The following is a 27,933-nucleotide window of genomic DNA, read 5'->3' as shown; positions in this document are numbered from 1 at the left end:
GCCAATTTCATTTTTTTTATTTATTCAGAGGCATTTGACAAGTTGAGCTGTGAGGGGGGTGAAGGGGCAAAAGCATGGTCGCAGGGAGGGGGGGGTATCATGCTTAAACCAGAATACTTTTCCAAAAACTGATTCCCAAACCCAGTCCCTCTTTCCCACACAAACATGATTTTCCACATTACACATCCAGGAAATGCTAACCGAACAAATTGTTATCAAATCAGCAGGCCAATGTAGCATCCGTAAAGACATAAAAAGGTAAGAAAGAAGACTGGCTTAGTATTTATTTTTAGTCTCAAACCAGAAACAAAAAGGCAGGTCCTTTTTTTAAACATTTGTTTGTTACTTATCGTCCAGTCATTGAATCCAAAAACTTAAACCGGTGAATTTGACCTTTTTTTCACGAAAAACCCAGGCAAGAAAGTTCAATACATGGAAGCCACACCATCAAAAAGAAAAGCAGAAAGAAAAGCAAAATCTTGAGGATTTACAATCAATTAAGCTAAGAGTATTATAAATATATATAAACACTGGCAAAGGAAATATCTGAACTTTTCCATTATTCGTTCAAATTCTAAAGAGTACATGATTTATTTATTTTCATTAATATCTGGGAAATCAGAAGGGGGACAGTGGGAGAATAACCCTAAATCTAACAAATAGAAGTTTGTCTCTAATTCAAATGTATCTAAAGAGGTAGATAAAAAAAAACAGGTGGAGAAAGGGAGGGGGAAATAATAAACGTCACTTGTGCCCCTCGTGGACATCAGCGCGAGGTTGAACCGCGTGAGCACGCACGAGCCCATGCAGAGAAGTGTTCCTGGGGGGACTGAGGTATCGCAGCGAGCGCGTGGGCGCTAGGCGGGGTGAGGGCGGTGCCACCACAAACCCCCCTCAGCTGAGGTAGACAGCGTTCTACTGTGGAAGCATGGATACACACGAGCACTTTTACCACAATCAAAACATATTTACATTCTGCATGAAATCAAAAAGAAAGGAAAAACTTGGTATAGTATTTCGTTATCGTGTTTTTTTAACTTTTTTTTTACTTATCTTTCCCATCCCAATCAAGGTAAATTTAGTACATTTTCTTGTGTGCATCTTGGATTTTTATGATGAATAACAATTGAAACTTCTCTCACTTCAATCAAGATTGCAGCTGCTGGTTAAACAAACGCAACCTTCAGTTAACGTAGTTTCTATAGCAAAATAAGCATCCGTCAGTGTGACTCCCCTTACTTTCACCATGCAGTGAATGACACTAACGTAGACCGACTGCGGCTACTGGGGCCACCGCACATGGCCAAGCTCCCTCTGAAAAAACCCTAGTCAGGCTGTGGACTGCACTTCAGCCTGTCACAAACCTGGGATGACTTCCAAATGGCACCCTATTTTCCATGTTGTGTACAACTTGGAGCACTATAAGGGAAATGGGGTGCTATTTGAGACTAGGATGATGTAATAAAGCAGGTAAGGCCTAAGCAGGTAACAGAAATACAACTGACAACAGACAGTACTGCTCTAACATGTCCATTTCTATGGAGGCTACAGAGAGAGAACTCAGTGTTCAGTCCCCTCCATTTGTGTGCTACCCATTGCACTTCCAGGAAGGCAAAAGGAAAAATCATTGTGTGAAAAATGTAACGTACCGTCAACAAATAGAATGTCAGAATCCCAAAACTAAACGGCATTGCTGCAGTATGTACGGTTGGCATTATTCAGCATTACTCTAATATATTCATTGTTTGTAGTTTTCATTAGATGGTGGATACACCTCAGGAAAACTGAGGCAATTTCTTCTCTCGATACTCCCGTCAGCAGCCAACAGTTTGGTGCCAACTCTGCCCTGGGCTCTATGTACAGAGACTCTATGAACAGGGCCACCGTCGACAGACATTGTACACGTGGCCGCCGCCGGAGAGCGCTAGAGTTGAAGGCAAGGTCAGTTGGCAGCTGACCAAATTTTAAATTTTCTTAAAAAAATAAAAATGTTCAATAACTATTAGCTTTATAAAGTATACAAAATACCACAAAGCAAAATAAAAAAGAAAGGAACATTTTTTTCATATATATAATTATTTTCTTTTTCTCTTCATCTTCTTGAGGTACTAGAGATCCTGAGGTAGTTCAGTACAATGCATATTAAATTGGTTCTCCTGGCCAACACCGTTCAACACGTCCCTTAAGTGTTAATGACAGTGTTATCCTCGCCTCTAAATATATTTTATATATCTATAAAATGCATCCGAATTTATAAAATGCCACTATCAATAGCAGGACAGGGGTGCCCTGTTAGACCACCACCGGGGCCCCTGTCCAATCAAACACCAGAGTATTACCCCGAGCCCCGCCCCATCAAAACCCCTCCCCCCAACCTTTCTCCATCCTACAAGGACTCAGAGCAATGCCTTTTTCTTTCCAAAGAAAACTCGGGAGAGAAAGTTTCAACCAACTAAACAAACACTTCATCCAGGTCAAAAAAAACTAAAGTTAAAATAAAAAGGTAAAAACAAAAGTCAAAATTAACAGCCATCATCAACATGTGAGGTGGTTGAGTGTGTTACCACACCAGGGAGGTGACAGGAGGGAGTTCATTATTATTTCTTCTTTGTGTTTTCTAGTGTACAAAAACAAAAAAAACATTAAAACAATTAAGGAACCAATCAGGACCGAGGCGAGGGTGAGCAGGGGGTGAGGGTGGGTGACAACGTTGGAACCCTCAAGTACATTCTCACAGAGATGCAGACAGGTGTGGCGATGGGTTGGGGGGTAAGGTCTCTTATCCAAGCTGTGGTGTCGGCCTGGGGGGGGTAGTGTCGGTCAAGGAGCTCGTCGAGAAGGGGGTAGTGTCGGTCAAGGAGCTCGTCGAGAAGGGGGTAGTGTCGGTCAAGGAGCTCGTCGAGAAGGGGGTAGTGTCGGTCAAGGAGCTCGTCGAGAAGGGGGTAGTGTCGGTCAAGGAGCTCGTCGAGAAGGGGTAGTGTCGGTCAAGGAGCTCGTCGAGAAGGGGGTAGTGTCGGTCAAGGAGCTCGTCGAGAAGGGGGTAGTGTCGGTCAAGGAGCTCGTCGAGAAGGGGGTAGTGTCGGTCAAGGAGCTCGTCGAGAAGGGGGTAGTGTCGGTCAAGGAGCTCGTCGAGAAGGGGGTAGTGTCGGTCAAGGAGCTCGTCGAGAAGGGGGGTAGTGTCGGTCAAGGACCTCGTCGAGAGGGGGGGTGGGGGTAGTGTCGGTCAAGGAGCTCGTCGAGAGGGGGGGTGGGGGTAGTGTCGGTCAAGGAGCTCGTCGAGAGGGGGGGTGGGGGTAGTGTCGGTCAAGGAGCTCGTCGAGAAGGGGGTAGTGTCGGTCAAGGAGCTCGTCGAGAAGGGGGTAGTGTCGGTCAAGGAGCTCGTCGAGAAGGGGGTAGTGTCGGTCAAGGAGCTCGTCGAGAAGGGGGTAGTGTCGGTCAAGGAGCTCGTCGAGAAGGGGGTAGTGTCGGTCAAGGAGCTCGTCGAGAGGGGGGTAGTGTCGGTCAAGGAGCTCGTCGAGAGGGGGGGTAGTGTCGGTCAAGGAGCTCGTCGAGAGGGGGGGTAGTGTCGGTCAAGGAGCTCGTCGAGAGGGGGGGTAGTGTCGGTCAAGGAGCTCGTCGAGAGGGGGGGTAGTGTCGGTCAAGGAGCTCGTCGAGAGGGGGGGTAGTGTCGGTCAAGGAGCTCGTCGAGAAGGGGGTAGTGTCGGTCAAGGAGCTCGTCGAGAAGGGGGTAGTGTCGGTCAAGGAGCTCGTCGAGAAGGGGGTAGTGTCGGTCAAGGAGCTCGTCGAGAAGGGGGTAGTGTCGGTCAAGGAGCTCGTCGAGAAGGGGGTAGTGTCGGTCAAGGAGCTCGTCGAGAAGGGGGTAGTGTTGGTCAAGGAGCTCGTCGAGAAGGGGGTAGTGTCGGTCAAGGAGCTCGTCGAGAAGGGGGTAGTGTCGGTCAAGGACCTCGTCGAGAGGGGGGGGTGGGGGTAGTGTCGGTCAAGGAGCTCGTCGAGGGGGGGGGTGGGGGTAGTGTCGGTCAAGGAGCTCGTCGAGAGGGGGGGGTGGGTGTGTAAGGTCGAGGAGGTCGTTGAAAGTGGGGGTGGGTGTGTAAGGTCGAGGAGGTCGCCGAGAGTGGGGGTGTACAGTTGGGTACCCATGACCCTTAACCCCTGAGATGAGCGCGTTGTCCCTGCCTGTGTTTCCCCTCTGGTCTCTGCTCTGGTCTGTCTTTGGGGGCGGTTCTGTCACTGGCCCCCCCTGGGCCAACCGGACACCCCCCATCTACTTCCGGGAGGGGCGGGGGAGGGGGGGTCCCTCCCCGCGGGGTGAGGGTTTGGGCTGCTGTTGTCGTCTCACCTGGGACAATATCTCCTGGATCTTCCTCTGGGCCAGCTGGGGAGGGGTAAGAGGGCAGAGGTCAGGACACGTCATCTGACAATGACATGCACACATCCATTGCGTCTAAGGTGATGAGTAGAATTAAGAATTCATCAAGCAGCAAGGTTAACGACGGCTGCAACTGAAATAGCACCCCAATAGCATCCCTTTATTACAGAATGGCACCCTATTCCTTCCTTCCTTAAGTAGTGCCCTATATAAGGAATTGGGTGCCCCTTCAGATGCAGCCATTGATTAATGCTACAAAGAAGTGAAACAGTATGGTGGACAATCCTTACATAACAAGCAGACATTGTATACATTTTACACCCCCATTCACCCTACAGTCCACAACCTTACACTCAGCTTCATTCATACTGTGCACATAGCATGAACCAGCCTTTTAGCTCACTAATCAGAGCTGACTGGGATGAATATGGACTCATTCTCTCTCCCCGTCAGAAGACACTGCCTTGCCCAGTGACGGGGTGGAGGAACATCCTGTTATCATAGCTCCTCCCATCTGATCCCTTCAGAACCACATGACGTGCAGAGGGGTAGATTTGGAATTGGGCAACAGTATTAGTACTGTAGTGAAATGATTTCAGACATACATTTTAATTAGTTTTACGCTCCTTTACTTTATTTCCTCATGCTTGTTTTTGATCTACTTAATTTGTTATTGTTTTACTGTAAAGTGAGTTGAAATTTAATTGCACTTTAAAGTTTCATTAGTGTAACATACCTGGCTTGCATAGAAGTGTCCAGTGATTTTGACAATGACCTGGTCGTTCTCGTCAGGTGTCTGGTCTCTGGGGACCACCACCTCAGCACTGGTCAAGTTCTGCAACTCATTCACCTGAGGGGGGGGGCCGAAGGAAAGCGAGAGACAGAGCAAGCGAGAGACAGAGCAAGCGAGAGACAGGGCAAGCGAGAGACAGGGCAAGCGAGAGACAGGGCAAGCGAGAGACAGGGCAAGCGAGAGACAGAGCAAGCGAGAAATTACCAAATTAATAAGTATTTTATATTATGGCCAAAGTAATAAGTGGTGTATTCAATTATTCTGCAGAACTTATACATTTTGCAACAGTAAATTGCAGTGATCACACACACAGACCGGCCTCTGCGTACCGTTTTGCCTCCCTTGCCAATGACGCGTCCAGCGGCGAAAGAGGGCACCTTGATGTGAGCCTCTAGCTTCACCTCCTCCTTCGGCCCAAAGAAGTTCTCCTCCTTTAGCTTCCCAAAGATACGACCCTGAGCCTGGAACAGGGCAGACATCACACTGGAGTCAGGAAATGACAACCCTTGATTGAAGCTGCAGAAGCATCTTTATCGAACTGTAAATACCTGCTTTATTTGAGGTCATTTACTTGACAGGGACGATGGACATCAATCAACATTTCTGTAACTGTACCAGAATTAGCCAGCTAGCTAATTTTCAATTGTATAGACTACCGTGTTTATGGGAAAAAGGACAACACTTTTTCTCTGGTGCGGTGGGCATTGGACAGAAATAGCATGGCTGGAGAGCACGGTCCTGAGGGCTCCTACCTTGAACTGGGCCTCTGGTGGTCCAGCAATGATCACCATCCTCTGCTTGGTGTCCATACCTTCTGGAGGGGCTACCTGACAGGAGGAAAATGACACGTGTTAACACATCTGCACACACACACACTTTACTTGCTCCAATTACTGCCCACTGCTTCCCTTTACCCCATCAGGGACGCGTCAGAACAGCCTGAAGGAGGCGCCACCCAATCCCAATCTGAACCCTAACCCAATTTGCACTTCTGAGATGATTGATGGGTATAAGCAACAAACAAATTCATCTGAATGTTTGAAGCAAAAATGAAAATACCTGGTTTGCATCTACGACACTGACTTCCTCTGCACTGATCTGAAATGGAGGGGATGGTGAAGGAGAACAAATAAGACGAGAAGCTACTTTAAGTTGACACGCAGCTCAAACCCCCCTGTGAGTTAAGTCCCTCACCTTGATGGAGGCTCCGGCGTAGCGGGACAGCTGCTTGATGTGTTGACCCTGTTTTCCAATGATCGCTCCGACCGCCAGCGCCGGGATGAACAGATGGACCGTCTCCGACTCCGGCTGCCCCTGGCCCTGTGGAACAGTAGAGGCCACAAGACAGTAATGAGATCCCAGTGAGACCACAACAGAGCAATTCTGACCGCAAGGAGACCACAATCAGGCCTGGCAAACCACGATAGCAGCCCAGATGAAAGTGACCAAGCAACAGATGCAGCGACACAGGAAGAAGGATCCTCACAGGGGCTCGCATCACAAATGGAACCCTATTCCTTATTTAGTGCACTACTTTTGACTATAGCCATATAAGCCCTGGTCAAAAGTAGTGCACTATACATGGAATAGGGTGCCATTTGAGACAGCCAGGGAGACTGGAAGCAGAGCTGATGGGAAGTTTCCTAAGGGCTTTATTAACAAAGTTGTAACTCATATTTACCAGTCAAATCTAGGCCAATTCAAATCCCCTCAGTAGCATATAGAATCACAATAGCACTGCATAACCTGAAAGAACTGAACACACAGTATTGAAGAGGTTGAACACAACTAAACAGATCGCAACTTCCAATGTGGACTGTGTCCCAATTATCTCTCCTTTCTCACCAAGTGAGAACTTGTTCACTTCCTGTTATGGATTAGAAAGAAAAAGACTGATATGGAAATTCCCTCCTACCCATGACAATACAAATCCAATGCTTTTAAATTTGTGGGAAGTAGTGATCGAATGCACATTTCAGGAGGAATGACAGATTGGGACGCACCCAGGGCATAAGAGAACCACCGACTCTAGAAAGATGCGCAAATCTGTAGCATCCAGTGCCTAGTTCAGGTAAACACAGCATCCCGAGGGTTCTCCGTTTCTCTGCAGCAACTGAGCATATCTAACTAATCCACACAGTATATGGATGCACCACTCTGATAATTCCTTTCAGATGGAAGTCAGAATGCTTGGCCCTGCTCAGTCACTCCTCAGCGCTTCCACAGACACTGTAGAACAGATTGTATTGACGATGACCTGTAGAAAACTGTGTCCGCTCACTGCACATGGCTGGTGTTAGAGAAAAGTGGGTGAGATCTTTTAGATGAGGGGGCAGGAGGTATTAATATTATACATTTAGTGCACACATATGGCTCTGGTTGAAAGTAGTGCACTATATAGGGAATAAGGTGACATGTGGGACAGAGCTGCTGGGACTGCTAGTTTTAATCTAGAGGATGTCATCAAATCATTACACTTCAGTCATCCAAATCCTGGGTCACATTCAGAAGCCTCCAGATGGGAACAAACGTTTAAGGAGGCGGTTCCAGATTAAACTGTTCAATAGACAGGTGTCCACTTGAAAACATTTGCCCCCATTTGTAACCTTCTAAACACACAAAGGTGTTCAATAGCTGCTCTTTTGTCAGCTGAAGACTTGAGGGCCCAACTAAACCCAGCAGACACTGGGGCCCTCTGGGACTAGGGGCCCCTTCCCAGCAGGTTTCAGAGTAATGAACTTAAACGTGTTGTGCCCTCCCTAGGGGTCAAATGTTACTGCGAGCCCTACCTTGTTACCCTATCCGGCAGCGAGCAGCCAGAAGCCGTGCAAAGCACTGTGGGAAGGGAGACTTACAGAGACAGGCTGGCTGCTCGCTGATAGCACAGATGCCCAAAAAGGCCCTTCACCCCCGAAGGAACTGCTCTATAGGAGAGAATAACACAAAACCAAGTCACTGTCGTGCCCCCAAATGGCTGCACTAAGGAGAGAGGAACACAGACAGGGTCACTGAAAGATCCAAAATGGCTTCAGTCAGAGGTTGGTCTGTTTTAGGTTTCTTCTTGCAGAAATTCAGTAAGGAGGGGGCCATCCTTAAGCGTCACCAAGAGGCCCTGTGGAGTAGACCCAGGGAGGTAGGCGGGGTGGGGAAAGGTCCAGACACTCACCCCGAATGAGGAGTAGCCACCCTGGGCACCGGGAGGTGGGGCGTTGTGTCCCATGGAGGGGCCCATACCTGGAGCACCACCAGGGAACAAACCCAAAGCATTCAGGTTGAGTCCTGGAATCAGGTTAGACTGGAGCTGGGGATAGACAGAGCGAGAGAGAGATGGACAGAGGAAAATAGAATTACTACCAGATAAAAGTTACTAGAAAAAGAAAAAAAACTATCTCAGGGAAACCAGTCGAATACAATGAAAGGCTGAGAGACGGCACACGCAGGTCCGTAGCAAGTAGTTAAACATCACGTTTCTATACCTTCACTGTTATTTCAGTGATAAGAAAAATATCTCCCAGGTGTCGTTCCAAATGGCGCCCTATATAGCACACAAAAGTAGAACACTGTAGGGACACTACTCTGGATTCTTTGGTTCTACCAACCCAGTGTGCCGTGCCCAGCGTGTGAGAACAAGGACCTACATTCATAGCAGCCACGTCGTTCTCATACGACTCCCTGACCTTCTTCATGACTTCCTCCTCGGCGCGGGAGCAGGCCTCGATAGAACCCTTCACTGTGATGGTCCTCTCAGGGTTGTACAGGGTCAGGTCCTGGAGACTGGAGGAGAAGGACATCCATTACCACCTTGTGTGTATTGTGATGGGAGACTGACCTTGTGTTCGTTATACCCTAAAGACATGAGGATTTTGTCATTGGTGTGTTTTGGGATTATTTTAGAGGTGAATTTGACAAGACTAAAATGTACGCGTGTGGCATCCAGTCATTTTGATAACAATGGCTTGTGTTCATCAGTTAAGGGTGTACAATGGCGACCTGTCATTCAGGGCAGGTGGGTCACAGTTTGCAAACAATGTAAAAAAGAAAAGATTGATCCTTGAGTTAATCAATCCGCATACAAACATGGTCTCTTAAGGCAGCGCCAAAATGCCTAGCTCAATGCTTTCTGTGGTGGAGGGGCAGCCACCGGAAATAGTGCGGAGGCGTTGGTAATGTTCTCTCATTGCTCTGTGATTGGCTCAGTGTTGTGTCACTCACGGGGATACTACGCACCGCAGAATCTACGCAGTTTAAGCCCCCTTGGGTGCAGCCCTAGACTTGCATTAGAAGTGGCCATCCAAGAAGGCTCAAGGCCATTGGTCACAGATAAAATAACATGAAATCATGTTATAGCTACCATAGCTTTGATTGGACTGATCATGTCAACATCATACTTTCAAAATCTTAGCTAGCCAAGCAGTCATCATCATGAATCCTTTTCAAATGAAGAGAAATTATAAAAATCGGTGCTCATTGGCCATAAACATTACACAGCGAGTCAGAAATCACAAATTCAACAATGAATGGTTTGGAAGGAATCAGCGGCTAACTGCCAGCGTCACAAAGCAATCACTATTTTGCTTCCCTTGCCTGCTATGTCTAAGGATTTTAAAAACTGTCCGAAAGGGTCTCTTCTCCAAGTTTAAAAGGATAAACATTCACATGCAACACCATGGACCAGAAAAGGTTGAATATATTAGCCATGCTATCAATCCTGATTGGCTTCTGCTGGGTTCAAAACTGGGAACTCAGAAATCTCAGACTGTGTGTTCAAGACAACTGGGAACTCTTGGGGGACTAGCTCCGACTGGGAAAATACATTTTGAACGGTCATCGAACTCAGAATTCCAAGTCGGTACTCGGGTCTCTTTCTAGAGGTCCAACTTTCCAACCTGAAGAACACTGACATCATGATTCAATCCCCCAAGTTCCCAGTTGTCTTGAAAACACCATATATACAGAGAATGCCACCACTGATGACAAGGTTTGCCCACAAGGACAGCTGCGCACTGCACAAAGGTGAGTCCAAAAAGTTGTCTTGTATGTTGCCGCATAAATGACGTAATGCCAGGGAGATGCGTATACTATAGCTAAGAAAGTAATATTAAGTATGGTGTGTAGTAAGCTGTTAGTAGCCCATGTGTCTCACCCTAAGAATTTGGTCCCTCTCCACCTCAGAACTTAGCCTACACGGTTTTGACTTGGTGGTGCACATATAGCCTTGGCCAGTTTTACAGAAATGTCTTAGTTTACAATTGTAAAAGCTTTATCTACTTACATACCCCCGTTATTTATTATTTTCTGACTTTGTACAGGGAGAATATTGTAAGAACACCCCATGTTCTGAATTATGTCGCTGTCCATTTCAAAAGGTGCTGAACAAAATAGGCATAGGCCTATTGTAGTCCTTAGCTTGCTCATAGTGTCAAAATAACAACTTGCCTCTTATCCACTCATCGTCCCCTAATGCCATACTTTGTCTATCACAATTGTTATATAGGTCTCATTAGTATCTGATTTATTTTTGTCAATGTTGGAATTATACAATTCTTTGTGTATTATAAAAAGCTCATGTGCTTTTCTAAATGAGGGGGGGAATACTATGTCTTTGGGTCTGTAACCATGTTTGCCAGTGAGTTCAGTAATAGACCCATGTAATTCCAGTTGATATTGCGAGGGTTATTTGGTTTGTACAACGTGCTGTCTATAAAAGTGGATCCTTGTGATTGCATTGTCCTTTTTAGACCACATAGGCCTAATAAAATACTTGAAGCAGTAAGCTAACCACCTCCCGTGAATTAGAGTAAAGTTAAATTCACCAAGATGGAGGCCTTATCTGAACAAACACCTGAATTTCTGTCTGTGTCCATTTTGAAAGTGCTGAAGGAAGACCTCCCTCGTCGCAGCTCGTTTGCTTGCACTTGCTTATAGCCTACTTAAAGATAAGTGTTAATGATAAGAATAAACTGAACACAAATGTAATGTTTGTGTATGGTTCAAAAGTCAGCTCATGTCAGCATTCGTTATTAAAGGAGAACGCAGTTTTATGGAGTTACATAACTCCACAAGGAGTCAGCAGAAACCATAATTATTTAATCAAGTCTGCCATATCAGCTATGGTTATTAAAAAAAGGCTGTATATGAGGCTGAATGAACTGCTTTGCTGCCAGACAAGGCTCCACTGATACCCAAGTGTAGCAATGTTAAGGATTCACTCCATGGTGCTGAAAGGAAAGCTCTGCTGTTGGGACAGCTTTATGTTGGCCCTAACAGTTTGTGGGCACCGTTTGTCATGTTATAGTACAATTAATGGATTGTTTAGTGTTGTGGATTCGCTGGCATGCATCAACAACCAAAATTGGTTGAGTTTGCCGCACCAAGATTTACATGCTAAAAATCGACTTTATAATTTCAGTAGTCAGAGAAATTAGAAGTTCTGACTTTGGGACGCGTGTGGTCATCTTACGGGGAGATGGTGATCTTGGTCTCTGTGTCCACTTCAATCTTTTTTAGGTTCCGTCCTTCCTTCCCGATCAGTCGGCCCACAAAGTTGTTGTGAGCCAGAATCTTGAGTGGAATCTCCTCAGTACTGTTGATAGAGAGGAGAGGCAGAGCGAGAGAAAGTGTGAAAGAGCGAGAGAAAGACAACAGGAGTTAATTGTTCAAGTCGAAGAATAATTAAAAGTGGAACTGACGTTTTAGCAACATGAAATCTTATTAAAATCTGATCATATACTTGGTTAACATTGACAAGTGAGCAAGTCGTCATTTTCACGTTTTCATAAATTCATAGAATGTTTGGGAATGACAGAGCAAGGCATGTGAAAATTCAATAGCAATACAGAGGGAAAGCAGCCCTACGGTTGAACAATTAATAGACACTGCAGTAAATAAAACCATCCGTCTTGTCCAGGACCGGAGTCTACTCAGACTGGTAGGCCACAGCCAATCCGAGCCACAGTAGGCCTATATGCAAATAAGCTTTTGCAACACGGGCCTGCCATCATTCACTTTAAACTGGACTGTGTGTTTACAGGCAGTAGCAACAGCGTGACTTTAGATTAGAACACATTCGCCAAAAGCCACAAATTACACTGAATGGATTTCTTAAAATATCACGAGTCCTCTTACATTTCGGAACTTCACAGTCCTATTGATCAAACAATAATGAAAAGGTAGTCTATCCCTCAGAACAGAACAGTTTTCTTTTTACTTTATTTTTAAAGCTGCCCAGAAGAGGACATCATTTTTATGGGCAGAGGCAACTCGTTCCACTCTGAGGCTCCAGTATACAAGAAAGTACCTTTCCCAGCATTACTCCTGAACCTGTATAAGCACACATTAGCAACACCTGATCTGGTGCTGTGATTGTGTGCATCCCTAACATGGGGAAGTAATCAGATATCTGGGCGCAGAACCATAAATAATTCTGTAAACCAAACCCAGTCTAATCTGGGACACCCTAGTCTCAACAAGCAGCCAGTTGAGTTCCTAAAAGCAGCTCCTGTATCTGGAGCTTCCCCTTCAGAAGCTTAGATAAACCACCAAACCAGGAAGTACTAGCGTAGTCAAAATGGCATTGAATGAAGGCAGTAGCTAGCACTCTCATGGAGTCCTTATCAAGCAGCTTGGACCTTCTAGCCAAAAACGTAGTCCTGGCATTAACCTTCCCCGTCCTTCTGCAGCTTCCCTGGCAATGCATGCAAATTGTCCCACGGTTTGACAACTGAATGGGAACTTGCCAGCTCTCCCATTTGATCGACGCCAATACATTTGATTGACCACTGCTAACTGTGGATAAGTCGTTCAGGGTCAGCATAGCTACTGTAGCTAGCAAAGTGATTCACATGTTTTACTAGCAACCCAATTGACACCTGCATCCCTTCCTGTAGCCACCGAAAAGCGATATGAGGGGGGAAAGTTGGTCACACACCCACTCCGTATTTTTAGCTTGCTAAATAAATAATGAATGCAGAATTGCTGTATGGTGCACTCAATATCTTGTAGTTGAGTAACCAGCCTAGGCTACTGAACAAATGTGGCTGTAATATGTTTCTCCTTTGCGTGGTGTTTTGTTGCAGGTTTAGTTCTTTGCTTATTCATCTTCAAGCTATAAAAACTGAAGCCAGACGGCAACATTTTAATAGGCTAGCTAGGACTGTGGCATGTCTGTACACCTTGCCGCGTGCTAGAAACGGGACACACGAAAGCAGCGCAATTGAAGTTGAATTCACCGATGCGAGCGCAATCAGGCGAATCAGTATATGACTCAACTGTTGACTAATTTATACTCGCTTGTGTGTCCCATTGTCCTTTAGTAGTAATTTAAACCCGCATCTGAATCCTTTATCTTTCAAAGTTTCAATAACCAATATGAAATTGTTCTGGCTGCATTTTCTGCAGGCTACAGCAGTGACCCTTCGGCACAGAACCTCGTCATGGACATTTAGCCTACAACACGTTTAAACATTTGTTCCGGCAGAAGAGTCGGTTAGTGCTCTGGCTGGCTCGTGTGTGTCTGGGAAGAGGGTTGTGTGTGTGGCAACGCAATGCCCGTTGGTGTGCAGCAGGTTGGCAGTTTTTGCTGTGACTTGTAGTGCAGTGCAACGTTGGCTGTATGGTTGTGGGCCAAAATGAATTAACCAAAATCCACAATTCTTCAGTGCTGCGACTTACTTGCTAGTTGAGATTTCTGATCACGTTAAGTTGCGTTTCATTTAACTTAGGTCCATTTGTCCGCGGGGGAGGCACTAGTAATGTTTGCAGTTTTTGGTTTGGCTATTTGTTTCAAGTGTATTCGTCTATAAATAAATCTCTTTGCCAAAATTCGTCATCTCTCCCATGTCTTAGTCAACTAGTAGTTGTTCTGAAACATGTATTTCTTGCCTACATTTTACTCCCTCTATGCTTAACACATTAATGATACATTTGGGTTGCCTATCCTGACGTGAAGTCTGTTCTATAGAAAGTATTTGACTCGGTGTGCCACAGAAAGTATTTGACTCTAGCCACAAAATTAAGGAAATTACAAGGGGGATAGGATTTCGGCAAGGCTTTTTTCTTGCCTGCCAAAATCTTCCACCCCCTTCTAATATCCTTCATTTTGTGGCTAGAGTCACATACTTTCTGTGGCACACACAGTACTGGTCAACATGAGCTACCAAAATTATTCTGAAGTGTGCAAGGCCCTGCAGTCCCGACATAGAAGGGGGGGGGATTTTATCAGGCAAGAAAATGGCCTTGCCGAAATACCCCTCTAATTTCCTGACTAGAGTCAAATACTTTGTAGCACAAAGAGTGAAATACTTTCTATAGATCAAACTTCACGTCAGGACAGGCAACTGAAATGAATGTGCGTGTACCATTAAACAGAGGGAGTAAAATGTAGGCAAACATTTCAGAACTACTAGTCAAATAAGACATGAGATGAATTTTGGCAAAGAGATTTATTTCTAGACTGACACTTGAAACAAATAGCCAAACCGAAAACTGCAGACCTTACTAGCTAGCGCCTTACCCCATGATCAAACAGACATAAGAAAATGTAATTAAAACGCGATCTGAAATCAACCAGCAAGCAAGTCTTTTCACGTGAAAGAGGGGGGACAAATCTGTCAGGGGGTTGATTTTCTGGACAACACCGGGCTGGATAGAAATGTGTCACGCCTTGGTTGACACATGCGCTAGCCTATTACCCATGTAATGACTGACATGTGATCGTTGCCCTTGTTAGCTGGATTGTATTTGATTGTATTACACGGAACCCAAACCGGCTGCGCGCATGCACCATCGTGCATACATTAATTTCTATAAACCAATGAGGGAGAGGCAGGACTTGCAGCGCGATCTGCGTCAGAAATAGGAGTTCTATTTTAGCCCTTGGTATCGCAGACGCTCGTTGGCGCGCGAACAGTGTGGGTGCAATAATGGATTTCTAAATTTATTTTTTCGACGCTGACCGGACACGTCGCGTGCCTTTCTATTTCTGACGCAGATCGTGCGTCAAGTCCTGCCTCTCCCATCTCCTCATTGGTTTATAGAAGCAAGTACCCACGTGCCAACTCATTGGTTATACCCACGTGGGTGATTGAAAGACGAACTGTTTTGCAGGTTGTGGTAATACTACGAAAGTGTAGATGCCGATCACCATATAAGTTCAAAGATGAAAAAGCCAGGAAGGAGGAGAGATGACAAGAAACAATTCGGTTGGCCGTTTTATGTGTGGATTAATTGTCAGAGTAGAGGACCTTGTGCATTTCAGGTAACAACTCAATGTTTATATCCCAGGACAAATTAGCTAGCAACAGCAAGCTAGCTTAATAGGACGAATTAGCTAGCAAGTGCAAGCTAACTAGCCATACATGTTTAATGATTTTCGACCTGTCCCCAAATTAATGTTATTGGTAAAGACCTGCGTGTCTGATTGCGTTTGGTGTAAGGGGACAAAATAAATGTATGCACAATAGCGCACGCGCAGCTGGTTTGGGTTCTCTGTTAGTTACAGACATCAGATTTGTCCAAAATATTGAGTCATTGAAACAGTGCATCCCGAATGGAGGAAGCAAACAATGTACCAGGCCAGCTTTGATTTACAACCTGATAGCTAAACATTTGACTACCAAAACATTTATTGGTGAATAACAGTACCAGTCAAAAGTTGAAACACTCATTCCACAGTTGATTTTTTCGTTGTATTATAATAGTGAAGACATCAAAACGATAAAATAACACATATGGAATCATGTAGTAACCAAAAACGTGTAAACCAAAATATATTTTGCATTTGTGAATCTTCAAAGTAGCCACTCTTTGCCTTGATGACAAGTTAACACTTGTGGCATTCTCTCAACCAGCTTCATGAGGTAATCACCTGGAATGCATTTCAATTAAGAGGTGTGCCTTGTTAAATGGTATTAAAATGGAAAGAAACTCCATAAATTGTGTTTGAGCCAATCAGCTGTGTTGTGACATGGTAGGGTTGGTATATAGAAGATGGTCTTTTACCAAATAGGGCTAAATCCATATGGCAAGAACAGCTCAAATAAGCAAAGAGAAACAACATTCCACCAAGTGACTCGGTCTATAATTATTTTTTTTTAAGTGGTCAGATGAAGCAGATGCTAAACTACAGGACTGTTTTGCTATCACAGACGAACATTTTCCGGGATTCTTCCGATGGCATTGAATACACCACATCAGTCACTGGCTTTATAAATAAGTGCATCGAGGACGTCATCCCCACAGTGACTGTACGTACATACCCCAACCAGAAGCCATGGATTACAGGCAACATTCGCACTGAGCTAAAGGGTAGAGCTGCCGCTTTCAAGGTGTGGGACTAACCCGGAAGCTTACAAGAAATCCTGCTATGCCCTGTGATGAACCATCAAACAGACAAAGCATCAATACAGGGCTAAGATTGAATCATACTACACCAGCTCCGACACTGGTCTTACGTGGCAGGGCTTGCAAACTATTAGACTACACAGGGAAGCACAGCCGCGAGCTGCCCAGTGACACGAGCCTAACAGATGAGCTAAATCACTTCTATGCTCGCTTCGAGGTAAGCAACACTGAGGCATGCATGTGTGCATCAGCTGTTCCGGATGACTGTGTGATCACGCTCTCCGTAAGCCAACGTAAGACCTTTAAACAGGTCAACACACACAAGGCTGCGGGGCCAGAAGGATTACCAGGACGTGTGCTCCGGCATGTGCTGACAAACTGGCAGGTGTCTTCATTGACATTTTCAACATGTCCCTGATTGAGTCTAATACCAACATTTTTCAAGCAAACCACCATAGTCCATGTGCCCAAGAACACAAGGGCAACCTGCCTAAATGACTACAGACCCGTAGCACTCACGTCAGTAGCCATGAAGTGATTTCAAAGGCTGGTAATGGCGCACATCAACACCATTATCAAAGAAACCCTAGACCCACTCCAATTTGCATACCGCCCAAACAGATCCACAGATGATGCAATCTCTATTGCACTCCACACTGCCCTTTCCCACCTGGACAAAAGGAACACCTATGTGAGAATGCTATTCATTGACTACAGCTCAGTGTTCAACACCATAGTACCCTCAAAGCTCATCACTAAGCTAAGGATCCTGGGACTGAACACCTCCCTCTGCAACTGGATCCTGGACTTCCTGACGGGCCGCCCCCAGGTGGTGAGGGTAGGTAGCAACACATCTGCCACGCTGATCCTCAACACTGGAGCCCCCCAGGGGTGCATGCTCAGTCCCCTCCCGTACTCCCCGTTCACCCACGACTGCATGGACAGGCACAACTCCAACACCATCATTAAGTTTGCAGACGACAACAGTGGTAGGCCTGATCCCCGACAACGACGAGACAGCCTATAGGGAGGTCAGAGACCTGGCCGGGTTGTGCCAGAATAACAACATCTCCGTCAACGTAACCAAGACTAAGGAGATGATTGTGGACTACAGGAAAAGGAGGACCGAGCACGCCCCCATTCTCATCGTCGGGGCTGTAGTAGAGCAGGTTGAGCGCTTCAAGTTCCTTGGGGTCCACATCACCAAACTAGAATGATCCAAACACACCAAGACAGTCGTGAAGAGGGCACGACAAAGCATATTCCCCCCTCAGGAAACGAAAAAGATTTAGCATGGGTCCTGAGATCAAGTTTCTACAGCTGCAACGGAGAGCATCCTGACTGGTTGCATCCCTGCCTGGTACGGTAATTGCTTGGCCTCCGACCGCAAGGCACTACAGAGGGTAGTGCGTACGGCCCAGTACATCACTGGGGATAAGCTTCCTGGCATCCAGGACCTCTACACCAGGCAGTGTCAGAGGAAATTGTCAAAGACCCCAGCCAACCCAGTCAGACGGTTCTCTACTACCGCATGGCAAGCTGTACCGGAGTACCAAGTCTAGGACAAAAAGGCTTCTCAACAGTTTTTACCCCCAAGCCATAAGACTCCTGAACAGGTAATCAAATGGCTACCTGGACTATTTGCACCTCAATTGGCCCGACCAACCAGTGCTCCCGCACATTGGCTAACCGCATTGTCCCGCCACCCCCTCCTCCTCTCTGTTCATAATATATGCATAGTCACTTTAACCATGTCTACATGTACATACTACCTCAATCAACCTGACTAACCGGTGTCTATGGAGCCTCGCTACTGTTTTTCACTGTTTTTATTTCTTTACTTACCCATTGTTCACCTAATACAGGCTCTAACCAATAGTGCAAAAAAGGTAAGTAAGCATTTCACTGTAAGGTCTACTGTTGTATTCGGCGCACGTGACAAACTTTGATTTGAATACTTTAAAACATGGTCAGTCAATGCAGAAAACTTCAAGAACCTTTAAAGTTTATTCAAGTGCAGTCGCAAAAACCATCAAGCACTATGATGAAACTGGTTCTCCGGAAGACTGCCACAGGAAAGGAAGACCGAGTTACCTCTGCTGCAGAGGATAAGTTCATTAGAGTTACAAGCCCAAATAAATGCTTCAGAGTTCAAGTAACAGACAACATCAACTGTATGAAATCAGGTCTTCATGGTCAAATTGCTGCAATGAAACCACTACTAAAGGACACCAATAAAAAATAAAATAAAACTTGCTTGGGCCAAGTAAAACGCAATGGACATTAGACCGGTGGAAATCTGTCCTTTGGTCTGAGTCCGAATGAGATTTTCCAACCGCCGTGTCTTTGTGAGACGCAGAGTAGGTGAACGGATGATCTCTGCATGTGTGGTTACCACAGTGAAGCATGGAGGAGATAGATAGATATATTCAAGGCACACTTAACCAGCATGGCTACCACAGCATTCTGCAGCGATACGCCATCCCATCTGGTTTGCACATAGTGGGACTATCATTTGTTTTTAAAACAGGACAATGACCCAGCAGACCTCCAGGCTGTGTAAGGGCTATTTGACCAAGGAGGAGAGTGATTGAGTGCTGCATCAGTTCACCCGACCTCAACCCAATTGAGATGTTTGGGATGAGTTGGACCGCAGTGAAGGAAAATCAGCCAACAAGTGCTCAATATATGTGGGAACTCCTTCAAGACTGTTGGAAAAGCTTTCCAGGTGAAGCTGGTTAAGAGAATGTCAAGAGTTTGCAAAGCTGTCATTGGGGCAAAGGGTGGCTACTTTGAAGAATCTCAAATATATTTTCATTTAACACTTTTTTGGGTACTACGTGAATCAATGTGTGTTATTTCATAGTTGTGATGTCTTCTATAATGTAGAAATAAGTAATAAAGAAAAAGCCTTGAATGAGTAGGTGCCCAAACTTTTCACTGGTATTGTATATTAAATCATGTATTGAACTGCATCCATCTGTTCTACCAAGAATGCATGATTATTTTTTAAACTTCTTATGAAGTAGGTTTTGAAGCATCAACTGGAATTTGATATCTTTGACATACAGTACAGAAAGTATTCAGAACCTTTGACTTTCTCCACATTGTTAGATTATCGCTTTAATCTAAAAATAAAAAAAAAAAAGTTTAAAATTCCCTCAATCTACACACAATACCCCACAATGACAAAGCTAAAAACAGGTGTTTATTTTAAAAAAAACTGAAATATCACATTCAAATCAAATTTTATTAGTCACATGCGCCGAATACAGTGAAGTGAAATGCTTACTTGCGAGCCTTTAACCGACAGTGCAGTTCCAAAAAAATACAGATAAGAATAAAAGATAAGTAACAAGTAATTAAAGAGAAGCAGTAAAAAAAATAACATACGGGGGGGGTGCCGGTACAGAGTCAATGTGCAGGGGCACCAGTTAGTCGAGGTAGTATGTACATGTAGGTAGAGTTAATTAAAGTGACTATGCATAGATGACAACAGAGAGTGGCAGTGGTGTGGGGGGGGGGGTGAATAGTCTGGGTAGCCATTTGATTAGATGTTCAGGAGTCTTATGGCTTGGGGGTAGAAGCTGTTTAGAAGCCTCTTGGGACCTAGAATTGGCGCTTCGGTACTGCTTGCCATGTGGTAGCAGAGAACAGTCTATAACTAAGGTGGCTGGAGTCTGACAATTTTTAGGGCCTTCCTCTGACACCGCCTGGTATAGAGGTCCTGGATGGCAGGAAGCTTGGCCCCAGTGAGGTACTGGGCCAGTCGCACTACCCTCTGTAGTGCCGAGTAGTTGGAGGCCGAGCAGTTGCCATATCAGCCAGTGATGCAACCAGTCAGGAAGCTCTCAATGGTGCAGCTGTAGAACCTTGAGGATCTGAGGACCCATTCCAAATCTTTTCAGTCTCCTGAGGGGGAATAAGTTTTGTCATGCCCGCTTCACAACTGTCTTTGTGTGCTTGGACCATGTTTGTTGGTCATGTGAACACCAAGGAACTTGAAGCTCTCAACCTGCTCCACTGCAGCCCCGTCGATGAGAATGGGGGCGTGCTCAGTTTCTCTTCCTGTAGTCCCCAATCATCTCCTTAGTCTTGATCACGTTGAGGGAGAGGTTGTTGTCGGTGATCAGGCCTACCACTGTTGTCTCATCTGCAAATGTAATGGTGTTGGAGTTGTGCCTGGCTGTGCAGTAATGAGTGAACAGGGAGTACAGGAGGGGGCTGAGCACGCACCCGAGGGGCCCCTGTTGAGGATCAGCGTGGCAGATGCGTTACCTACCCTTACCACCTGGGGGCGGCCCGTCAAGAAGTCCAGGATCCAGTTGCAGAGGGAGGTGTGTAGACCCAGGGTCCTTAGCTTATTGATGAGCTTTGAGGGCACTATGGTGTTGAATGCCGAGCGGTAGTTAATGAATAGCATTCTCACATTAGGTGTTCCTTCTGTCCAGGGGGGAAAGGGCAGTGTGGAGCGCAATAGAGATTGCATCCTCTGTAGCACTGTTGGGGCGGTATGCAAATTGGAGTGGGTCTAGGGTTTCTGGCATGATGGTGTTGATGTGAGCCATGACCAGCCTTTCAAAGCACTTCATGGCTACAGACGTGAGTGCTACGGGTCGGGAGTAATTTAGGCAGGTTACCTTGGTGTTCTTGGGCACAGGCACTATGGTGGTCTGCTTAAAATATGTTGGTATTACAGACTCAGACAGGGAGAGGTTGAAAATGTCAGTGAACACTTGCTAGTTGGTCAGTGCATGCTCGCAGTACACGTCCTGGTAATCCGTCTGGCCCTGTGGCCCTGTGAATGTTGACTTGTTTAAAGGTCTTACATCAGCTGCGGAGAGCGTGATCCCAGTCTTCCGGTACGGCTTGTGCTTGCATGCATGTTTGTGTTATTTGCCTCAAAGCGAGTATATAAGTAGTGTAGCTCGTCCGGTAGGCTCATGTCACTGAGCAGCTCTTGGCTGTGCTTCCCTTTGTCGTCTAATGGTCTGCAGGCCCTGCCACATCGGATGAGCGTCAGAGCCGGTGTAGTATGACTCAATCTTAGTTCTGTATTGACGCTTTGCCTGTTTGATGGGTCGGAGGGCATAGCGGGATTTCTTATAAGCTTCTGGTTTAAAGTCCCACACCTTGAAAGTGGTAGCTCTAGCCTTTAGCTCAGCACGGATGCTGCCTTGTAATCCATGGTTTCTGGTTGGGGTATGTACGTACAGTCACTGTGGGGACGACGTCGATGCACTTATTGATGAAGCCAATGACTGATGTGGTGTACTCCTCAATGCCATTGGAGGAACATATTCCAGTCTGTGCTAGCAAAAAACAGCCTTTTAGCTTAGAATCTGCTTCTTCTGACCACTTTTTTATTGATATAGTCACTGGTGCTTCCTGCTTTAATTTTTGCTTGTAAGCAGGAATTAGGAGGATAGAATTATTGTCTGATTTGCCAAATGGAGGCCAAGGGAGTTCTTTTCCCTCTGGTTGCATTTACATAAGTATTCAGACCCTTTACTCAGTACTTCATTGAAGCACCTTTGGCAGCAATTACAGTCTTCTTGAGTCTTCTTGGCACAACTATTTGGGGAGTTTCTCCCATTCTTCTCTGCAGAGACTATCATGCTCTGTAAGGTTGGATGTGAGCGTTGCTGCACAGCTATTTTCAGGTCTCTCCAGAGATGTTCGATCCGGTTCAAGTCCGGGCTCTGGCTGGGTCACTCAAGGACATGTCCCGAAGCCACTCCTGCGTTGTCTTGGCTGTGTGCATGGGGTTTTGTCCTATTGGAAGGTGAACTTATCCCCCAGTCTGAGGTCCTGAGAGCTCTGGAGCAGGTTTTCGTCAAGGGTCTCTGTACTTTGCACCGTTCATCTTTCCCTCGGCCCTGACTAGCCTCACAGTCCCTGCCGCTGGAAAAACATCCCCACAGCATGCTGTCACCACCATGCTTCTCCAGATGTGAAGCTTGGCATTCAGGCCAAAGACTTCAATCTTGGTTTCATCAGACCAGCGAGAGTTAAGGTTCCTTTTGGCAAACTCCTAGCAGGCTGTCATGTGCCTTTTACTGAAGAGTGGCTTCTGTCTGGCCACACTACCATAAAGGCCTGATTGGTGGAGTGATCCATTTAAGAATGATGAAGGCCACTATGCTTTTGGGGACCTTCAATGCTGCAGACATTTTTTGGTACCCTTCCCAGATCTGTGCTTCGACACAATCCTGTGTCGAGCTCTACGTACAATTCCTTCAACGTCATGGCTTGGTTTTTGCTCTGATGTGCACGGCCAACTACGGGACCTTATATAGACAGGTGTGTACCTTTCCAAATCATGTCCAATCAATTGAATTTACCACAGGTGGACTCCAAGTTGTAGAAACATCAGGGATGATCTATGGAAACAGGACGCACCTGAGCTCAATAAGGCTCCATGGATTGACTAGGAATTGAAAAACTATGGTTGAAAGAGAAGGGGAAAAGGGAGTGGCTAATAAGTCTGGCTGCACATCTGACTGGCTGTAAATTGAGAGGTGTAAACAAACAAAACAAAAAGGAAATATGAAGCCAAGATCAATGATATAAAGAATGGGGTGAAAAACTTGCCTACTTTAAATGAAATTATGGGCAAAAAGACTAATTCAACTCCATCTTTCATCGAATCAGATGGATTATTCATTACAAAACCATTAGATGTTGCCAATTATTTTAATGATTACTTCATTGGCAAAGTGGGCAAATGTAGGCAGGGAATGCCAACAGCGAACAGTGAGCCACCGTATTCATGCATTAAAAAAATAATGAAAGAAAATCATAGCAAGTTAGAATTTCGTAAAGTTAGTGTGGGAGAGTTGGAAAAATTATCAATAATAACAACAAACCTCCTGGCATTGACAACTGAGATCGAAAGCTGACTATAGCTGACTATAGCCACTCCGGTCATATCTTTAATCTGAGCCTAGAGGAAAGTCTTTGTCCTCAGGCCTGGAGGGAAGCTAAAGTAAATCCAGTTATCCTAGAGTGGTAAAGCGGCCTTAACTTGTTCTAACAGCATACCTATAAAGCTTGCTGCTAGCTCTTAGCAAGTTGTTAGAAAAAAATGGTTTTGGACCAAATAAACTCGGCAAAAAAGAAACGTCTCTTTTTCAGGACTCTGTCTTCCAAAGAATTCGTAAAAACCAAAATAACTTCAGAGCTTTATTATAAAAGGTTTAAACACTGTTTCCCACGCTTGTTCAATTAACCATAAACAATTGATGAACATGCACCTGTAGAACGGTCGTTAAGACACTAACAGCTTACAGACGGTAGACAATTAAGGTCACAGTTACAAAAACTTACTACACTAAAGAGGCCTTTCTACTGTCTCTGAAAAACACCAAAAGAAAGATGCCCAGTGTCTCTGCTCATCTGCATGAATGTGCCTTAGGCATGCTGCAAGGAGGCATGAGGACAGCAGATGTGGCCAGGGATATAAATCGCCATGTCTGTCCTGTGAAACGCCTAAGACAGCACTACAGGGAGAAAGGACAGACAGCTGATCGTCCTCGCAGTGGCAGACCACGTGTAACACCTGCACAGGATCGGTACATCCGAACATCACACCTGCGGGACAGGTACAGGATGGCAACAAGTTACACCATGAACGCACAATCCCTCAATCAGTGCTCAGACTGTCTGCAAAAGGCTGAGAGAGGCTGGACTGAAGGCTTGTAGGCCTGTTGTAAGGCAGGTCCTCACCAGACATCACGTCGCCTATGGGCACAAACCCACCGTTGCTGGACCAGACAGGACTGGCAAAACATGCTCTTCACTGACGAGTCACGGTTTTGTCTCACCAGGGGTGATGGTCGGATTCGCGTTTATCGTCAAAGGAATGAGAGTTCCATCGAGGCCTGTACTCTGGAGCGGGATCGATTTGGAGGTGGAGGGTCCGTCATGGTCTGGGGCGGTGTGTCACAGCATCATCGGACTGAGCTTGTTGTCATTGCAGGCAATCAACACTGTGCGTTACAGGGAAGACATCCTCCTCCCTCATGTGGTACCCCTCCTGCAGGCTCATCCTGACATGACCCTCCAGCATGACAATGCCACCAGCCATACTGCTCGTTCTGTGCGTGATTTCCTGCAAGACAGGAATGTCAGTGTTCTGCCATGGCCAGCGAAGAGCCCAGATCTTAATCCTATTGAGCACATCTGGGACCTGTTGGATCGGAGGGTGAGGGCTAGGGCCATCCCCCCCAGAAATGTCAGAGAACTTGCAGGTTCCTTGGTGGAAGAGTGGGGTAACATCTCACAGCAAGAACTGGAAAATCTGGTGCAGTCCATGAGGAGGAGATGCACTGCAGTACTTAATGCAGCTGGTGGCCACACCAGATACTGACTGTTACTTTTGATTCCCCCTTTGTTCAGGGACACATTAACAGAAATGGAACAGTCACACGTCTGTGGAACTTGTTCAGTTTATGTCTGTTGTTGAATCTTATGTTCACACAAATATTTAAACATGTTAAGTTCGCTGAAAATAAAACGCAGTTGACAGTGAGAGGACGTTTCTTTTTTGCTTAGTTTACAATGCTATTTCTCTGTAAACAAATGAACAGACTTTCAGCATGCTTATGAAGAGAACTCAACATGTACCGCACTGACAAATGACTGATGATTGGTTGAAAGAAATTGATAATATGAAGATTGTGGGAGCTGTACTGTTAAATTTTAGTGCAGCCTTTGATAATATTGATTAGAATATTCCACAACCGCACCGCCGGGCAGCTCTCTAGGCCCTCTACTCTTTCCTATTTTTACCATTGACCTGCCACTGGCATTAAACAAAGCATGTGTGTCCATGTGTGCTTCAACCATATACGCATCAGCAACCACAAGAGTTGGTCTGTTTTGAAATGGGTGGCCAGTAATAAACTGGTCCTGAACATCTCTAAAACTAAGAACATTGGATTTGGTACAAGTCATTCTTTAAGTTCTAGACCTCAGCTGAATCTGGTAATGAATGGTGTGGCTGTTGAACAAGTTGAGACTAAATTACTTGGCGTTACCTTAGATTGTAAACTGTCATGGTCAAAACACGTAGATTCAATTGCTCTGCTTTTTTGACACCACACTTCAAGAAGCTCCGAAAGCTCTAGTTTTGTATTATCTTGATTATTGACCAGTCGTGTGGTAGAGTGCTGCAAGGAAAGATCTAGTTACACTGCAGCTGGCCCAGAACAGAGCGACACGTCTTGCTCTTCATTGTAATAAGGCGGCTGATAAATACAATGCATGCCAGTCTCTCTTGGCTAAGAGTTGAGAGCCTGACTGCATCACTTTTTATAAATCCCAAATTGTTTGCATTGTCATCTTGCACACAGCTCTGACACACACACACACTTACCCCACCAGATATGCCACCAGGGGTCTTTTCAGTCCCCAAATCCAGATTTTTTTTTTTTAAAAGCATACAGTATTATATAGAGCCATTATTGCATGGAACTCTGTTCCATTTCATAGCTCAAATAAAAACTTATTTTTTTTAAACCCCAGATAAAGCACCACCTCATGTCACAATGCGTCTCCCCTATTTGACCTAAATAGTTTGTGTGTAGGTGTTGATATGTAGGCTACATGTGCCTTTAAAAAACAGATGCAATTCTGTCCTCAAGCTGTTCTTGTCTATTAATGTTCTGTATAATGTCATGTTTCATGTGAACCCCAGGAGTAGCGGCTGCCTTTGCAACAGCTAATGGGGATCCTAATAAAATACCAAAAAAGTCAAGTCACATAGAAAAGGGTCTGAATACCCGTTTTCGCTTTGTCAATATGGGGTAGTGTGTAGAATAAGTAATTTTAAAAAAATAATTTAAAAAAAAATCTGTTTTAGAATAAGGCTGTAAAGAAAAACTATCCACATTTAAGGGGTCTGAATACTTTCCGAATGCACTGAATTATGATTGTTTCATATCGCAAAATAATTAAAAGGTCATCGGCGGTCTATGCATGTGTGAACTCACAACTTGGTGTCAAGGGCCTCCTTCTGCATGATCTCCATGATGGTTCTGCAGGCGTTGGAGCAGCCCTCTGGGGTGGAGTGGACCGTGATGGGCTTCTCTGCCGCTCCCGCATTCTCCTTCCTGTGGATGTCGATCCTGGTGAGGTGCAAGAGAAAGATGAAGTTAAATAAAAAAAATTAACTAGGCAAGTCAGTTAAGAACAAATTCTTATTTACAATGACGGCCTACCCCGGCCAAACCCAGATGGGACTCCCAATCACGGCCGGATGTGATACAGCCTGGATTCGAACCAGGGACTGTAGTGACACCTGTTGCACTGACATGCAGTGCCTTAGACTGCTGCGTCACTCAGGAGCCCAAGTTTAGAAGGGAAGAAAGGCATTGTTTTTGTGTGCACAGCCCGTCTGCCGGATACGATACCAGCTGGTCTCATACTATTCCCTACCAGAGATCAGGGTTCAATCCCAGCGTCCACCCTTCCTACTGGCTTAATCCCACAGAATCACTGAAGATGGGTGAAACTGTTAAAGCCCATCTTTTTCAACTTGAGATGCCTTAAGAGGGTCACGTCAATTGGTAGACTGAGCCTAAATCAATAGAGTATGATTATTTCTGTGGGAGTGAGCTTTATGTTACCAAGCCAAGAAGTGGATCATAAAATGTATTTACATATGGTCATAAATCAGGGCCAAGTTCAGTAGAGAAATGTTGTGGAAAGTTGCAGATAGGGACATATTGAATAGTGCCAATGTAATTCCTAATTCTACATGTAAAAGAAGGGTGTTTGACCTACATGCTGTATTTCTATCTAATCGTTGCACAACATTGTGTCCTGCGGAACGCACCCCAGCAAACTGTTGGGTGTATACTGTGTACATGATCAGGGACGTAGTCCTACTTTGAGTGTGTCTGTTTGGTGATGTTGCGAATGGTGGCTCCCTCCTTGCCGATGATGGCTCCTACGAACTGCGTGGGAACGAGTATGCGCAAGGGGACTTCCGACTGCAGTTTGGGGCGCGCCCCCAGGCCCGGAGAACCTGAGCGGGGCGGGCCACGGGGGACAAAGCCCCTCCTACCCCCTCCCAGAGGTGGGACGTCAGCGGTGGCCATCTCGTCGGGGATGTACGACACCTTCAGGGCAAAGTTCTCCATCAGGAAGCCATTCAGCTTCTCCATCGCCCTGGCAATCACACAAAGAAGCAGCAGTCAGTCACTGTCACAGCATTGATAATAGAAAGCTTTCCGTCACAGAGAAGGAGAAACTTGCTTGAACCCTGTAGATACTGACGCAAGTTGAAGATTTTATTTTCTCTCTATCCCACTACTGAAACAAGATCTTGATTAAGGCATTACAAGAATCAGGTGTATCATTGCTGGGCTGGAACAAAACTTGCTCTACAAGGCCAGGACTGACTGTTCTGTGAACTGCTCTGAAGGGT

The 27,933-nt window shown here is 45.5% G+C and overlaps 1 protein-coding gene across 4 annotated transcripts in view; it reads right to left on the bottom strand.

Moving 5' to 3' along the window:
* Positions 1-27,933, bottom strand: part of igf2bp3 (insulin-like growth factor 2 mRNA binding protein 3) — a 41,054-nt gene continuing 13,121 nt past the window's right edge. For all 4 annotated transcript variants that reach the window (XM_045709240.1, XM_014178375.2, XM_045709241.1 and 1 more), the window contains 11 exons: positions 27,393-27,674; positions 26,495-26,629; positions 11,620-11,742; positions 8,798-8,933; positions 8,326-8,460; positions 6,354-6,479; positions 6,219-6,257; positions 5,912-5,986; positions 5,489-5,620; positions 5,103-5,216; positions 1-4,372 (listed from right to left, as the gene is read on the bottom strand). In XM_045709240.1, the coding sequence (XP_045565196.1) occupies positions 4,262-4,372; positions 5,103-5,216; positions 5,489-5,620; positions 5,912-5,986; positions 6,219-6,257; positions 6,354-6,479; positions 8,326-8,460; positions 8,798-8,933; positions 11,620-11,742; positions 26,495-26,629; positions 27,393-27,674 (1,408 nt within the window). In that variant the 3' untranslated portion in view covers positions 1-4,261. The remainder of the gene's footprint in view (positions 4,373-5,102; positions 5,217-5,488; positions 5,621-5,911; positions 5,987-6,218; positions 6,258-6,353; positions 6,480-8,325; positions 8,461-8,797; positions 8,934-11,619; positions 11,743-26,494; positions 26,630-27,392; positions 27,675-27,933) is intronic.

This window comes from Salmo salar, chromosome ssa27 (genome assembly GCF_905237065.1).
Source record: "Salmo salar chromosome ssa27, Ssal_v3.1, whole genome shotgun sequence".
NCBI classification, from domain to species: Eukaryota; Metazoa; Chordata; class Actinopteri; order Salmoniformes; family Salmonidae; genus Salmo; species Salmo salar.
Note: the sequence above shows the minus strand (reverse complement) of the source record. Positions and strands in the feature narration are given on the sequence as shown.